This window comes from Motacilla alba, chromosome 4, assembly GCF_015832195.1.
Source record: "Motacilla alba alba isolate MOTALB_02 chromosome 4, Motacilla_alba_V1.0_pri, whole genome shotgun sequence".
Classification (NCBI taxonomy): Eukaryota; Metazoa; Chordata; class Aves; order Passeriformes; family Motacillidae; genus Motacilla; species Motacilla alba.
This window is the reverse complement of record NC_052019.1, coordinates 3629853-3647902: the sequence shown is the minus strand read 5'-3', so window position 1 is coordinate 3647902 and position 18050 is coordinate 3629853. Positions and strand designations below refer to the sequence as shown.

The following is an 18050-nucleotide window of genomic DNA, read 5'->3' as shown; positions in this document are numbered from 1 at the left end:
GTAGAGAGCCTAGGGACTAATTAAAACCATTATTTGACAGGTAGGAAATGGAGCAAATCAAAATTCATCTGAGGAGAAGGAAGCAGACACCAAAACATATCTTTTATAACACTAAATACAACTGCAGAAGCAGCACCATTTTCACTTACCTAAGTCGAAATCTCCCCTCTCCTTTCTACCAAGTTTTTTTCTTTTCAGAATTTTCTTTGGATGCCAAAATTTTGAAAGTATCTACTTTTTATTCAACTCATAACCCTTTCCTTCAGCTCTTGAAGATTTGTAAGAAGCACCCCTCTGAACCCAAATCATAGGAGTAAATGAATGAAAAGGAAACTATTTTAAGCTGGAGAAGGACTGAACTAACATTGACTGAACAGCACATTGCCAACACCCTGCCCTTCATTGTCTGCCTCCTTTAAATACCACCACAAAGTATTTACTTTGCTGTATGCTCATTTGATCAACACTCATCCCAAAAAAATATCACTTTTCAGCTATCATCAAACAGAAGAAACCCCAGAACATGAATGTCTGAATAATTTCACAGTCTCTAAAGCAAGAGCAGGATTGCAGTGGTTTAAAACCACACACGCAGAAGATGTTAAAGATCCGCATCTTTGCAAAATGAGCCTTGATCAGACTTAGGACTGTGTCATGTTTGGTGTGTCCCATTCACTTTTACCCTTTTGAAACTCATGAAAGCTTGAAAACACTTTTCAAGTGAGATCTTTTGTTATACTGAACATGCTCAGAACTTTTCAGAACCCAAGAAAATCAACTCACGGGTTTCAAGGAAATGGGTTTAGTACCAAAGCCAGGGCAGAATGGATGAAATTCAACCTTAAATAGCAGGAGCTGTCCACAAGCTCAGGATCTGATCTTCTGTCCTGGCAGTGTGGACTTAATTATTGTATCAGAGAAGTCTGGAGATATTTTACTTACTCCCTGCCCATATTAGATTATAACAGCTGTCATCTCAATGGCTCTTCAGGCTCTGTTTGCAATATTGATCTGATCTCCAGTATTGATCTGGCCTCTGACAATTATAACTGGAGCTTAAGCAACAGAGGCTCAAATGATTTAATGAAGGAAGGAGTCTGGCAATTTGTCCATTCCTAGAGCACACAGGGCATAGAAGTTGGCTGGCAGCTGCAAACTGACTCATGGAGGATTCAAATTCCTTAGAGGGGCAGATTGAGGAGTCAATGCTCAAACAAGCATTGGAATTTTTTAACCTGGTATAAAATGGCATCCACCCTTAAAGAACTGAATAGACACCCCCTACTTTACATGTCCCTATGTACAAAAAAATTAAATTGAGGCATAGTAATATGTCATCTTAATCCCTTGTAACTGCTAATGCCTGTTTAGAAATTATCATTGTCAAATTCTACCACACCAGATCAGGTAAAATCAGAAGTACTGCATTTTATGTAAATTAAGTATATATTTAGTTTTTATAAGGTTTACTCAATAGGTATAAAAAAATCTTACTTAAGTTGACTACATTTCAGTATAAGGCAGAAAAATAAAAAAAAAAAAATTACAGGGGTTGTGCAACTCAGACTATGAAGGACACAGAAAAGGAAAAAAAAAAGACTGAATCAAAAACCATACTGTGGGAAACCATAAAAGCAGCTGCTCACACCATTATGTGTTAAGTAAAAATGATGAAACTATAATAGCGACCTTCAGAGTGGTCATAAATGCCTGCAGGAATTTAAAAGTTTCCTCCCTCTGTAAATGCAGTCAGAAATAAAATAAGAATGTTTCTGGTCCAGGGGCAAATTGCATCATTACTAAAACTCTGTATACTGAAAGAGATGCACCACAACAAAAGGAGAAGCCAGCATTCATCAGTTCTCAAAGTTTTTTTTGAAACACCTTTAAGAATTAGACCAGTATTGTTTCTACAAAGCAAGATTTTGTAGGAAGAAACCCAGCAAGTTCTTTTCCACCACAGCCTCATCACCTGGTATTTAATGTTCTCTTTTATAACTTCTAACCCATAACACAGCAGCAAAACTTCACATTCATTCAAGCTTCCACAAGAACCTGTCAACCATCATTTCCAAAAACTACAAGGCAAATAATGCTTTTCAATTCACACAGCTATTCCTTGTAGTGACTCTATTACATGGAACAGTGTCTTTGAAAAGAAACATTTAAGCCTGAACTGTAAAATGAAGTGACTGAAGGAGTGAAGTTTGCACTATTGATACTGAATTCCATCATTCTAAGAACTTCAACAGTACCAATGAAAATACCAGCGTTAAAGGTCTATCCTTGAACACCCTCTTCAGTGTTATTTTGATGATGGTTCCTGCAAAATGGGATCAAAATGTGTCATACTCTGAGAGCACCCAAAGAAACATCAAAGTAGAGGATGCTCAGTTTGACACCTCTTGGCAAATATTTTAATTTTAAAACAGGTTTTTGAGGTTGCTTTGGTCTTTTTCCCACATCCTCAAAAGTACATGGCAATAAAACATCTGAGTTTTAATACACAACAGTGGATGGAGAGAATTTTCTGGGACAAGTTCTGTTTGTGCAGAACAAAGGTTATGCACTGCTAGTTCACACCACATTGAAGAATTCAACACCTCTGGAAACCCTACCCAGAGAGTTGTTTTTAAGGTTGTCTGAACAGCACTAATGCTGAAGTCACTACTTGCATGGCAAGTGAGTATTTCATAGCTCCTCCAGAAAGTGAAACCTTCAGTGGTTTAATCCACACACCAAAAAGTCGACCTCTTGTGAATATCTATAGGTAACATCCTAAAAATCAAACACAATGACCATCCCACAGGGGCAAGCCTGCTGAAAATTACCCATATCCATCTTCAATAAGAAAATAATTCTTGGCCCATTTCACATTTAGATTACTCACCATTGTTTTCATTTTAAAAATTATTCCACTTCCAAAGGAACTGCTAGTTATTACATAGGAAGAAACTTCAATGCCAAATTCACAGAGAGCACCAAGTTCCTTGGCAGGTACAACACCACCCCCCATGAGCTTCTGATCATACCCAACTCCTGTCAAACCTTTACAACGCATCAAAAAGTTCAACAACTCAAACAGCACCGCCCCTACACTCAGCACAAAGCCACGTTGCAACTTCTGAGATACATGAAAGCAGCTGCAGCCTCAGGGGGGCTGAGGAGCCCGTTTTTACTTACATTGTTCATGTACTCGGAGAGCAGGTCCTGCAGGGCCTGGCGCACGGCGTTGCACTCGGCCACGATGCGCTCGCGGCGGTCGTCGCGCGTGCACGAGGAGTCAGCCATGAGCGCCGCCCCGCTGATGATGCTCTCCAGCCGCTCCTCCAGCGACGGCCGGAACCGCGCCTCGCTGAACGTCATCGGGTCCAGGATGATCTTGTTCTGAAAAGGAAAGGAAATTGATGAGCGGTCACAGGTCTTTGGCCTTTTCAGTTTCTTTAGAGAGGTTTTTTTTAGTCTTTCCTAGAAGTAATTTATCATAGAATACCAGGCTGGAAGGGATCACAAGGATTATCAATTCTTGGGGCAATTATCTACCACATTCCTAAAAAAGTAAATATTAGAGAAATATATATGTATCATATTCACAACCTTCTTACCCAGAGAAGCTGTGGCTGCCCCTGGATCCCTGGAAGTGTCCAAGGCCATGCTGGACGGGGCTTGAAGCAACCTGAGATAGTGGAAGAGTTTTTAGTCTTTCCTATAAATAATTTATCACAGAATACCAGGTTGGAAGGGACCGCAAGAATTATCAAAACTTTCTTGGAGCAATTATCTAGCCAATTCCTGAAAAAGCAAATATTAGAGAAATACATATGCACTTTTTTTTTAAGTGTGTATATATATATATATATATATATATATATATATATATATATATATACACAGGTTTTTTTAAGTGTGTATATATATATATATTATATATTTGTGTATATATATATTTGTATATATATATTTGTATATATGTTTGTATGTTGTATATATATACACATATATTTATATAAAAATTCATAACCTTGTTACCCAGAGAAGCTGTGGCTGCCCCTGGATCCCTGGAAGTCTCCAAAGCCAGGCTGGACAGGGCTTGAAGCAACCTGCAATAGTGGAAGGTGTCCCTGGCCATGGCAGGGGCTTGGAACAGGATAGTCTTTAAGGTCCCTTTCAACCCAAACCATTCCATGATAAAGCAGTATTACTTTTCCACAAATATTCTGAAAATTTCTTAGCTCTTCAGGACATTGATATGCAGTGTAACAGTTTTTTATTTCTGAAGATAGAGTGGGATGCTCTCCGTTAATAATTTCATTTTGATTATTTTAATAAGCAGCCTACACTGCTGAAATGTTACTATATTCCCTCAATATTTCATGAATTTAAAAAATTGAGGACGTTAAGACTGCAAGGAAATCATTACTAGATAATGACACTTACACAAAAATACAAAATCTCTGACTTCCATTCTGTAGAGCATCTTTTAACAGCTTTTTTTGTTTTTTCGTCAGGAAAAAAGTCTGGATTAGTTAACTAAAAAGGGAGCACTACATGAAGACAACCTGACAACATCTTCAGTTTGTCAAATAGTCTACTGGTTAGCAAAATATCTTTACTCTACTAGAAAAAGAATTGATTTTCAAAGACTTTTCTAATAAAGAAAGGTTAATTCCTAAATTAGGATCACTACTAAACACTTGTGTACTGTATCAAACTTATTATCAAATATCAAATAAGTTTAAACCACATTGATTTTACTCTTCCCACAGTAAAACTCCATGTGAAGTTATGAGTTTTGAGTCACTGCTGGATTATATTTTGACCTGCTTTTCTCCTTTTGCAGTTCAAGGTAAGAAATATAAAAGCAATAATCACCTGCTCTCACTCTCAGGCACATTTACAACACCGTGTAATTCAAGAACCTTTTGTTGAAATCATGCAAAGAAGTCTCCTAATTGCATATGGACTAAAAATGCTCTGTAAACTGTTCACTTGTTATTTGAGCTTTAAAAAAGAAAAAAATCATTAAATGAGAATGAAAAATGTACAAGCATTCTGATTTCTAATAATTACACCTATTTTAAAGCACACAAGATTTGTTAATGAACCATTTTAATTTTCACAATTTTCTGATAACTTTATGATTAGTCTATTTCTTTTAATATCCAAGAGCAATCAGCAAGCGCAAGCCAAATGACACAAGTAATTTGAAAAATAAAAAAAAAAAAAAATTTAAACCAACACAGTGTATTAAAATGTACATTAACATTTAGGAACATGACACATGACCAACATGTGCTTTTAGCACTAAAAGCTATTTCTGTTTATTATAATTCAGAAAATGCTCAAATGGATTTATTCAAACCTAAAAACAAACTCCACTTGAATATTTTCTTAGTTTCAGCAGGACAAGGCTCTTAAAAAAGATCTTATTTCTCAATAAAACTTCCAGTTCACACACAGACCCCATAACTCTCACTTTTATACAGAGAAAGGAACCTCTGAGAAATCTGTAACTTCCCTGAATCCTCAGCAGTTAAATAGTAATAAACACAAGGAGTTTATGAAAATCTATTATTTAATAAAAGGAGAAATAGAAGAATTTTAACCAGATAATGTATCATTCCAGCTCCAGGAACTGCTGACTTGGCAAAAAAAATGCTGCATTAGTCAGAATGTGAAATAATGTCTCACATGTATCTTCTGGGGTCTGTGTTTCACAGCAGTAAGCAGAGCAGTTTTACAAGCACCTAAATTAGAAATGACTTCTCCAAGAGTTAGGCCTGTGCATATTTATGAAATGGGGCTTTTGAGCCAAAGGGTAATGCTTGGGATTTTAGGAAATCAGCTGTATAAATTCATTTTCACAACCTCATGTTTCACATGGCAGTAGCAGGACTATAATTGCACCAAATGAACTATATAAGCCACTTATGGAATTAGCAAGAAAAAAAAATATTGAAAAGAATAGCTGTTTGTTTCAGATCCCTAACCAATCCTTCCAGAAATGCCTCCCTTTCCCTTCTCTCAAGGTGTAAGGTTCTCCACCTACACAGCAACTTTCTGACAGATCTTACACCTCTCAGCAAGGCATCAATCACATTTTTCCCCCTTAGATTTGAAGACCCGGCACTCAAAGCTTCTGTGAGACCCAAAAACCTACCTGGCATATGGAAATATGCACGGGTGTATCTACTTGCATATGCAAATGCAGAATCCTGCAGCTGTGGACCTGCAAAGGCTGGGGGTGACCTGATGGAGCAGCTCTGGGGGGAAGGACCTGGGTGTCCTCATGGACGAGCAGCTGTCCCTGAGCCAGCAGTGCAGGGAGCCAAGAATGCCAATAGCATCCTGGGGTGCTTTAGGTAGAACATTTCCAGCAGTGCAGGGAGAGGATCCTGCCCCTCTGCTCAGCCCTGTGAGGCCACATTTGGAGAACCCTGTTCAGTTCTGGGCTCCTCAGGACAGGAGAGACCTGGAGCTCCTGGAGCTGGGCCAGAGAAAGCTGCAAAGGTGATGAAGGGACTGAAGCATCTCCCTGCCCAGGGAAGACTGAGGGAGTTGGGGATGTTCAGCCTTAGGAGGAGCCCCAGCTGAGAGGGGCCCTCAGCCCTGGCTGTCCCTGGCTGTTCCTGTGTGTCCCTGTGTGTCCCTGGCTGTTCCTGGGTGCAGAGAGGGGCAGAGCAGGGCCCAGGCTCTGCTCCAGGACCCAGCAAAGGCACCAGAGGAAGGGGCAGGGGCTGTGCCCAGAAGTTCCACCTGAACATGAGGAAGAACTTCTTCACTGAGAGCACTGAACAGATTGTCCAGAGAGGCTGTGGAGTCTCCTCACTGCAGATATTCCAAAGCCATCTGGACACAGCCCTGTGCCCTGTGCTGTGGATGGCCCTGTCTGAGCAGGGAGCTGGGACCAGGTGGTCCCTTCCAGCTGGGAGGGAGGTCTCTTCCAGCCTGTCCCATCCTGGAATGCTGTGCATTCTTCCATACTTTTTGAGCCTTGAAGATGAACAATCATATATCTCATACTGGAGATCAAATATCTCCAGTATGTCTAAACCCTGAAACCCAACTCAACATTTTCACAAGCAGATGTGTTGTACTCCATGAATAAATCCAGGAATTTCTTTACAGACCACATATGAATACTATTTAGATTTTAAATAATAAATTATGTAGCACAGAGGATGCATAATTAACCCAAGCCAGTTTTCCTCACTTTGAACTGCAAAATGGGAATATACTTCTGTGGTATTTGTAAATAAGGAAAAATATTTATGATGATCAAATCTTGGCTCACGAAAAATAGAAAAATAAAAGTCACTCAGTTGTTCTCAATAATTTTTCATCAATATCCCATAAAACTTTTTATTTATAATTCATTTCTAGTCTTAAATATTATTAAATATTTGTTTGGGATATCTGTTAATGACAATTCAGAATAATTTAGGTTGGAATGAACTCCTGGAGGTTATATTTTAAACACCTTTTTAAAACACAGACAACGTGGACTTCAAGTCAGGTTGCTCAAGGTTTCATCCAGTCAAGATCAGAATTCCATCCTTGGAGATTTCCCAAACCTCTCTGCCTATTGTTTGAGTGCCTGATCACCTCCATGGGTGATTATGGGGGACTTTTTTCCTTCCCAATATCCAGAATTTTCTCAGAATCACGTTGTGCCAGTTGCACCTCATCCCAACACCGTGAAACTCAGTTTTGCTTAAAACATAACAAATAATGATGTTAGTTAATTTCTGATGGGTGGTTATAAATAAATGAGAGTCTAGATGTTTATTTTAAACTCTTTCTCAAATATGTCACAAGGAAAACAGGTTTTGGAGTTTTGGGAAAAAGGAGACAGGATGAGAACCAGCTCCATGACAGCTCTTGATATTCAGTAACCAAAGAAACACAATTTTTTGCTACAAAAGCTATTATTCATCTTCAAAGAGAACTTGGTGTCAAAATTCAACTTCAGACTATGTTATTGACACCTATAAAACTCTAACACATATATTAACAAGGAAATAATGTCTCTTTGGAAGGAAGAAAAAAATAGTTGGCAGGAAATCTGGCTAAATGAATTTCTTTAAAAGTTGCAATTTCCCATCGCTTCTTAAAAGCCAGTCAATGAAAGATGAATGTAATTGAACTGGAACACTTTACATTTCTAATTAGTTAACTAACATTAGAGCCATAAATCAAGGACTTATACCATAATTCAGTCCTTATAATTAAGTGTTTCAAACCTCTTTATAAATGTTCAGATAACTGTAAACATACATCATTTTTGGCTGCAGTTACTGAAACAAAATCCAAGAAAATTAATTTTAATATAATTGAAGATTTGTTTGAAAACTGTCAAAACTTGTGATAAAATCTTCTTTAAATATAGTTAACTATTTCCTCTTCAACTCTTCTTTTTTCCTTAAATTTTACCAAGGTGTGTTTACTGAGAATTATGTTTTAATAAATATTAGAGACTTCTGAAAACAAAACTCTTCATACTAAGTACTGCTCTAAACCAACTTTCTCCTGTTCAGAAGGCAATAAACTATCTCATACACTAATAAACTAGAGGACACTTCAGAAATTTTAAATAATGGATAAATTATTCATACTTCAACTGAAAAAAACTGAAAATAGCCACATATCCTATATAAATGTATTGTATAATCAGGGAGCACATCATTATTGAAACTTTGTGACATTTATCTCCATTAGAATCCCATTTTCAACCATACCAAAAAAACCCTCACTGTCTTTATTAGAAATATAATGGAAAGCAAAAGCAAAATGTTACATTAATAATTTAAAACAATTTTACAGCTCAAAAAAACCTAGAATTACTGTGCCATTGCCTGCATTTTCCAATTTAATGACTTCATTATTATATGCAATTGCCTTATTGCTCACGAAAAATCTGCTCATCTGGTTTCTAAACATAGAAAGTCTTAAAGAAATTTCAGCAGCTTCTTCAGAACCTCTGCCTCATTTATTTGTTAAACACATTAATTCATCTGTTTAGAATGTGAAACCTTCAGGACAGAGCCCATTTCCTAACATAGCTCTTAAAGATTTAGAATCACAGAATCACAGAATCACAGAATGGTTAAGGTTGGGAAAGACCTCTAAGACCATCAACCATAAACCCACCACCACCACCACCATGTTCACCAAGTGCTACATTGTCCTGGTTTAGGGCAAATTTGGGAAGAGGCCTCCAAAAAGGGGTCCCTCTAGAAAGCAAATTCAAGCAGCCTCTCTCCCCACCAATTTGGTAGGCATAAATCTGCTTTGAGAAAAGTGGAAAAAACTGTTTATTTAACAAGCAAAGTTCTCACTAACATAAAAAATGTATATCATTAAACAATGGAATCTCTCATTGTTCTGAAGAGGTGGCAAATTCAGAGACAGTCCTTGTGGGGTGTAGCTTGGCTCGCTCAGTCTCTTATCAGTCCCTCCTGCACTGGAAAAAGTCGTACCCTGGGCCTTGGTGGGACATAGGCTTGAACTTTTGATGGCTTTTTAGATTTTCAGTTCAGAGCAGGGTTGAACAATTCCAATAAAAAGAAAAGCCACAGTCCAAGGAACCTTTTTGCCTCAGCTAAGTAAAAAACTAATTAAAAGCAAAGAAGAGCTCTCTCCTGCTGTCCGTGCTGCAGACAACAGAGCTCATGAGAAGGAATGTGGGGGAATCAGGTGGACTTTCTGCAAACTGCACGCTGCTTCTCCCCCACTTCGCTCTCAGAACCAGTCTTAAAGTTGCAGAACTTAACAGCCAGCACAAACAGAACAATTGGGGATACACAGAATTCACAGAATGACTAGGTTGGAAGAGACCTTCAAGATCATTGAGCCAATCCATGCCCCAACAGCTCAACTAAACGCTGGCACCCAGAGCCACATCCAGGCTTTGTTAAACACACCCAGGGATGGTGACTCCACCACCTCCCCAGGCAGAGCATTCCAGTACTTCATCATTCTTTCTGTGAAAAACCTTTTCCTAATATCCAACCTGTATTTCCCTTGGTGCAGCTTGAGACTGTGTCCTCTGGTTCTGTCAGTGCTGCCTGCAACCCCACCTGAGTGCAGCCACCTTTCAGGAAGTTGTAGAGAGTGATAAGGTCACCCCTGAGTCTCCTTTTCTCCAGTCTAGACAACCCCAGCTCCCTCCATCATTCACAGGGTTTGTGTTCCCAGCCCCTCACCAGCCTCGTTGCCTCCTCTGGATGGGCTCAAACATCTCAAAATCCTTCCCAAACTGAGGGACCCAGAACTGGACACAGCACTCGAGGTGTGGTGTCACCAGTGCCAAGTATAGGGCAAGAATGACTTCCCTGCTCCTGCTGGCCTCATACAAGCATCAAAAAGTCACCCTAGGATGTACATCCACAGGGTTTTTAACACTTCCTGAGACACTGAATGCACAACTGCCCTTAGCACAAGGAAAATGCAATTTTCAAGGTAAATGCCACTGCAAAGTGTGATAGATATTTTAGATAAACAATACCACAACCACAAGACAGCAGGAAAAACTGCCTTTGAGTAGAAGGAAGCATTTCATATACTGAGGGACCTAGTTTTTCTGAGTAACTTGGAGACAAGACCATATAAATAAGAGTGTTTGATGTATTTCTTTGTCAGAAGTGCCTGCACTACCACGAAGATAAATTCTGTGTGCTCACAGGTTTGGTTTCTGCACCTCTGTCCGTGTCTCCTGCAATGCTAATAAGGCTGTTGATCTCCTGTTTAGCAATAAATCAAATGTTCCTAGCTGCCACAATGCTGTGTTACACAGACACACCATACAGCTGGAAGAGTGTGACAGTGCAATGCTAAACTGCAGCTGCCGATGAGCTGCTCTGGACTGATGAAACAACACAGAAAGAATTCACAGGGGCTCCAAAAGACCTGGAGAGGGATTTTGGACAAGGGCATGGAGTTACAGGACAAGGGGAATGGCTGGGTTATATTGGATATTGGGAAGAAATTCTTTACTGTGAGGGTGATGGTGGCTTCCCTATCCCTGGAAATGTCCAAGGCCAGGTTGGACAGGGCTCGGAGTAACCTGGGATACTGGGAGGTGTCCCTGTCCATGGCAGGGGGTGGAACAAGATGGTCTTTAAGTTCCTTTCCAACCCAAACCATGCTGTGATTCTCTGGCCTTTCCCTCTGGCACACCAGGCTGGATGCATCCACAGCAGCTTCACAAGCATCCTACTCAGGCAGGAGTGCACAACCACGAGCAGAAGCCACAGCCCCACCTTGCCAGCCCCCTCTCCTGACTGCTCTCCAAATGTACAAGGAGGTGCTGCTTCCCTGAAATAGTGGAGGTGTTCACTTCTCACATACCTAAGCTACAGAAGCATCTCAGAGGTGCTAAATAAACACAAGCAAAATGGTAGCAAGTGTAGCCTAATTAGAACATTTCACTTAGTGCTCTTTTCAAGCTATTATAAGTAACCTGAAAGAAAATTTATTATGTTTTTTATTTAGCACTTCAGATATCCATGCTTAAATTAACAAGAAAATAAGAAACCTGGGATAGTTTGAATAATAATGCAATAACTACTGCTACAGAAAACACATTTCCTTATAGAAATGATAATTAGGTGTTTAAAGTGTGTTTCTTTTCTGTGTTCTTAATATGTCTAACAAATTTGTGCTTGAGGGTTGATTACAAAAATTCCTTTGCAAATAAAGTGGCCTGCTGCAAACAGGTTACATGTATTTTGATAGAGAAGCACAGGCAGCTGTTGGTGTGTTGGCAAAAGGCTTTTTCTACCTCCAAAAGAAGTGGTAGCAAAATGTTATGGATAAATTACAACAAGTAATTTTGATTGCTAAATCTTTCCACAATACCAGTTTACTATACAAGAGCATTTCAGGGGGAAAATATAAATTTATAGACATAAAAAAAATAAACCAGAAGCCCACTAGATGGTGCTCCTATACAGCAAACACAGCTCAGCAGCACCATTCCTGCTGCTAAAGGGGAATGAGAGCAATGAGATCCTAATCCTCAGTTACCCAGGGTGCTTCCCTTCACAGAGATCACATTTTTGCCATGCATTTGCTTCCAAAATCCTGACATCTTCAGTGCCATCCTTTGTACTTTGGAGCTGACCATTTCCACAGTAATATATAAACAAGCCCAAACATACACAGAAGGGGTTGTAATGGGAAATGCAGCAATAACTGAAAGGAAAAGCTTGTTTGGTCCCTCAGCTTCATCAGGACCCCAAATATTTACCCTGATTCTTCCTCATTTGAGACATCAGTTCAGCATCCTCAGACACACGGCTCTGCAAACAGGTGAAGCTTTTGGGTTTAGTGTAAAATGCAACATTTTGCTGTTGGTTATTATTTTCTTAATATGCAAAACGTGGCCAGTCTGATGTTTCCCCACTCAGACCAGAGCTGAGGAGAGCAGAAAGTGCCAAAGTATCTCACTACTGCATAGAAGTTTTAGAAACATTGAGGTGCAGCCTGGCTGCCTTCACACAGGAAGTGGTTGGCTTCACATTGTTGCAGTGTAAAAGCCACTTCAGCTGCACCAGAGACAAAAAAAAAAAAAAAAAAAAAAAAAAAAAATCCAACTGTATTTTGGGGCTCCCAACACAAGAAATTTGTGGACTTGGGTGAATGAGTCTAGATGAGACCCACAAAGTTGATCAGAGGGCTGGAGCCCCTCTTCTCTGGATCCAGGCTGGAGGAGCTGGGGGTCTCTTCTCACCTGGAGAAAAGAAGGCTCCATGGAGACCTGAGAGCCCTTTCTAGGGCTTAAAGGGGCTCCAGGAGAGCTGGAGAGGGACTGGGGACAAGGGATGGAGGGACAGGACAAGGGGAGAATGAGGCTGGACGGGGCTTGGAGAAACATGTGACAGTGGAAGGTGTTCCTGTTCATGGCAGGGGGTTGAAACAAGATGATCTTTAATGTCTCTTCCTACCCAAACCATTCTGAGATTCTTCAATATTTCATCCAAATCCATACATGAGGTTATCTGAATTTGCAGCACACTTTCCCCAGTGCATTCCTAGTTAAATTCAATATAGAGTTGCTATTATACAGAAATTGCCATTTGCCTGGGCAAGAGCTACTCAAGCTCAACAAGTCTGGTTTCAAATTGCTGTCAGATGTGCAGTAATATTTTTGCAATTGTTTCTCATGAATTTGAGTGGCGAAACAAACACATTTCAATTCTCCTTTCGAAGCTCACATTTTGTCCTGTTCCCTGCAGCATCACAAATCACTTCTCTCAAGAACACATTTACAAGCAAATTGCAATTCCATAAATGTTCTGCAAAAAATCCATTCTCAGATCATCTAGCAGTTATTTATCCAAAAAGGAACATTTTAAAGGTAGTCACTTAATGACACAGCATTTTTTTCTGTCTGCTACTTTTTTGCCACATTTTGACAGCTCCTAATTTTATTATCAAAAAAAAGCAGTCTTTGCTATTGCTATACCCAGATACTTTGTATTTTCAGCTTCTCTGTCATGTTTTCCCCTCATTACACACTTATTAGATCTTTCACTCCATTTAAGGTGCACTGCATTCTCTAGCCATGCAAAATATTCTTTAAGGAGCACTAATGTATTCACGAAATATGTTATGATAGCCCATTTATTAATTATGAGCTACATTTAACTGCCTGGAGGACAGTGACCAGTGTCACCAGACACTTTCTTTCTCATCAAATATAGTCATCTCCTAGATAGCTGACTTGCTCTGTTCAAAAATTCATTAAAGATTGAGTTACTCTGCCTGTAATTTCTCACTTCAAATGATGCTCATGACAAAAAATAGTACAGTACCCTGGGACCTATCCCAAATACATAAGTACCTCAAGTACTAAAAATCATTTTAACCACCTCTTTTAATTCTGAACCATATCAAATCATAGAATCATGCCTGAGTTGGAAGGGACTCACATGGATCAACCAGTCCAACTCCAGGCCCTTCCCAGGACAACACCAAGAGTCCCACCCTGTGCCTGAGAGCATTGTCCAAATGCTACCTGAACTCGGGCAGATTTGGTGCTGTGACCACTTCCCCTTCTTTTCCATTAAATTCCTTTATAAACCAGATTATTTTCATACTCAGAAGTCAGAGAGTAACGGGGTGACCCACAGGCTCAGCAGCTGAAGATGCAACAAGGACCAATGTTGCTGGATTGCAACTTTAAAGACAAAATATAAAGAAACAATAAATCCAATATTAAAAAAGGTAAAACATCAGATAAAACAACATCAGCTATAGGGCTTGCCTGTTTGGATTAACATATATGAAAACTAAGCACTATATATTTCTTTTAACAAACAAAATATCATTTTATTCTATTGCTAGAGGCAGAACATGCACACACAAACCCAGAAGACAGGGAGAAAAGTCAGCCAAGCCATCTCATCAATTCTTTCTGGAGCAATACAGAAAACAACAGATATTTGCTTTTGGCATCCATGGCGGAAAGGAAAGGGGTCTTGATCCTTTTTTCCTTTAGATTATCTTCTCCTCCCCTCTCTAAGTCAGAGGATGTATAAATTCTATTTCATTTTCTTGCAAATAATGCAAGCCCTGCTTCAAACACAGGAATAATCCTTTTATGGAGTTATGGTGCATGCATAGTAAACAGCTTTATATTTACACCACCATTACACCCACCCTCCCAGCACTGTACAAGAATGATTACCCTCATTTTTCATATCCAAATCTAAAGGAAATTATTTAGAATTGCTTAAATTGTAAAGCACTGTGGGTCTGAAACCCCTAGAATCTGAATTTCCACTGTGATTAGCACTTGTGAGGTGTTGTCAGCACATCCCACGAACACAGCTCCACCCCTCGGGACTCAGGAATTGTAATCCCAGTCCATATTCAGAGAGCAGGCACCCTCCTACTCACCAGAGATCTCAAGTGCCCAGTAAATTCTATTTTAGCCTGTCACTGCCCCCTCTCTATTCTATCATGGAGAACACATATTCCAACAATCTGTATGCAGCCCTCGCTGTGGCACAATCACAGAATCACAGAATTGTTTGGATTGGAAAAGCCCTCTCGGATCATCAAGCCCAACTCCAGCCCTGCCAAGGCCACCAATAACCCCCATCCCCAAGTGCCACACCCCCTTGGATTTCAAATTGCCCCAGGCTTGGGGACTCCAAACTGCCCTGGGCAGCTCTGCCAGGGCTGGACAAGCCTTTGGGCGAAGAAAACTTCCTTGATATCCAATCTAAACCTCCCTGGCCCAGCCTGAGGCCGTTCCCTCTCCTCCTGTCCCTGGGAGCAGAGCCTGACCCCCCCGGCTGTCCCCTCCTGGCAGGAGTTGTGCAAAGCCACAAGGTCCCCCCTGAGACTCCTTTTCTCCAGGCTGAGCCCCTTCCCAGCTCCCTCAGCTGCTCCTGGGGCTCCAGCCCCTTCCCGGAACAAAACTATTCCTTTACTTTATTTCTAGATATAAATATATATTTTTACATCCACATATATTTTTTTACCCTTTTGCAGTTACCAAACGCACAACAGTGTCGATGTCATCTATCTTCATCTCAGTTTTCATCCGGCTTAGTTTCCTGGTCCTTCTCATTGCATTTCTTCTCACTCAATAATTTCATTCTCTTTCTATCTACCTCCCCACCCCACTCCAGTTTGATGTGTAGGTCCTGTCTCTGCTGCACACCATGAGGGCTATGGGGAGGACACCAGATAAATCCATCCCACAGTTTAAGATGCGCCAACACAGCAGTCCCTTGATAACCAGAAGAGATGACAGCTTACCAGATCAAAATTACCATTTCCTGAGTGAAAACAGAGCCTTTTCAGAGTTCAAAGTAAGTTCTTCAAAAATTTATCCATGCAACTTCCATAAATGTGGCCAAATACCATGAGGGGGAAATAAACCGTCCACCCCCATTTGCAGTAAGGACTCAGAGATTTCATAAGAATAAAATATATGCCAAATTTTAATAATAAATTACTAGTAAGACCAGGAATACCTATTATTAAATGATCTAAGAGTAAAGCAGCAACATGGAAGTGAAAGGACAAAGCAACAAGGCATTAAACACATTCTTTTGTCATCAATCAACTTCAAATAGGACTTTAAAGGAAAAAATCTACTAAGGAACAGTTTGTCAGCTCTCCTTATTTCTACACAAATTATCTCTGAGAAGCAATAAATGACAACTATCTTCAAAACTTTGCTGCTAATAACTCACAGGTGACTTTACACAACCCCCCAGTGTATAGGGTGTGATAATTATCAAAAGACCTAGTTAAACACAATGGCTGTGCTTCAAATAGGTAGAATAATTATTTGTATTACATGTGAAGATATTTTGACTGAGAAAATGTTCAAATTATTCACACTGCAGTTATGTGAAGTGCTAAGCCACAGAACACTGATTCCAAAATCTGAAATAATGAAGGCTGAGAAGTGTTAAAATAACAGAAAAAAACCTGTAAACTTATTTTTAATACAGAATAATCATCTTGGCAGATAATGCAGGGTTTAGTAAGCACTTCCTACCAAATATAAACTGATCCAAATTAATATGAATGAGACTGTAAAATAAATATTCCGTAAGATTATTTTCATTAGAAAATACAAAGTTCCTTTCCCTTGCTGAAGGTAATATAGTGCCACCATAAAAAGCAAGTATTTTTTTCTCCATCACCTTTTAACTCATGACATAGTTTCACTAGTCTGCTAATATTGCTTGTTTTCTTGTTTGTAAAACATAAAGGTAAATTCACAATTATCCCACCATCACCAGACATAAATTTTGACTTTCCCTGGAGGTTAAGGAATGTCATCTTTGATGCACAATTAGATGTGAATAAATCTCATTCAACAGCTAAGCAGTGAGTTAGAAAATGGATAACACAATTGTTTCAGTCTCTGTATCCTCATAAGTCAAAGTTGTCATTTAGTTTCCTAAAATGAGAAAGAGAGAATTCTCCAAAAAGGCTGTTTTTCCACACATAATTATGAACAGAACACACTACTATGACTACACATCTCCCACACACATGCATGGCTCCTGCAACATCACAGAAAGTGGAAAAGACTTTACCTGAGGAGAAAAAGGGTGAATATTCTCATAGAGGCAGGGGACAATATCTAATGTCATGCACAGTCTTCACTACATTTATTTTCACTAAGCACAACGACTCTCTTTGCATTGAACAACAGCCTTTTTTCTAGAAGGCAGCAGCAACATCATCAGTTTGGGACTGAGAAGTCACATGTTTTCTGTCCCTGTTTGTCAAACCTTTACTGTCCATAACGTGCAAAGTCCCACACAAAAGCTGCAGCACAATCAGACCACACAGGGATATTAGTCCCAGGATCTTACCAACCAGGGACCTGTGAGCTGAGAGGGCCCTGAAAACCCTGAGGGATTCCTTAAATCTTAACCCACAGTAATTGTGCAGGAAAAGCCTCAAGACTAGATGGAGGAGACAAACCCAGTCCAACATGCTGTGAGATGAAGCACCTGCACCACTACTCCACATTCAGCCCTAAATGCAGCAGGACTGAGCAGCTCCTGAAGTGACAGATGCTGGGATTGCAACCTTGTGTCTTAATCAAAGCAAAAAGGACACCATTACCCAATAATAACTTCAACAAGTCTTTGCCTTAAGTCAAAATGAAAGACAAAAATGTTGTCAGAGACTGTCTGCAATAACCTTTTTGTTTACTGCCTGAAGTGCAATCCTCAAATGTGAGATAGGGGGAAATCATCAGACAGGACTGCTAATGAAATTAACAGCTAAACAATTAGCTGTCAGGAAAGTTGCTTAAGCAAAACCATATCTATTGCTAGAACAGAGGCTGCAGCACTTTGCCCACAGCTGAACGGACTGCTATCAACTCTGTTTGAAAGATGCTTTTTCCATGCCTTTGATTAACATAATTCAAGATTTAAGTTGAATGTTAATGTTTCCAGGACGCTGAGCTCCATCACCATTTTCAGTTTTTTGTCTTGTCTTTCTGACTTGCTAGACAAACATCATTTTACCACTCAAGCAACTCCAGATCTTCGTCACAT

The 18050-nt window shown here is 39.7% G+C and overlaps 1 protein-coding gene across 3 annotated transcripts in view; it reads right to left on the bottom strand.

Moving 5' to 3' along the window:
• The window catches only part of CTNNA2 (catenin alpha 2), a 464788-nt gene that overhangs the window by 328540 nt on the left and 118198 nt on the right, over positions 1–18050 (bottom strand). For all 3 annotated transcript variants that reach the window (XM_038135460.1, XM_038135463.1, XM_038135459.1), the window contains exon 7: positions 3184–3387. In XM_038135460.1, coding sequence (XP_037991388.1) covers positions 3184–3387 — 204 coding nt within the window. The remainder of the gene's footprint in view (positions 1–3183; positions 3388–18050) is intronic.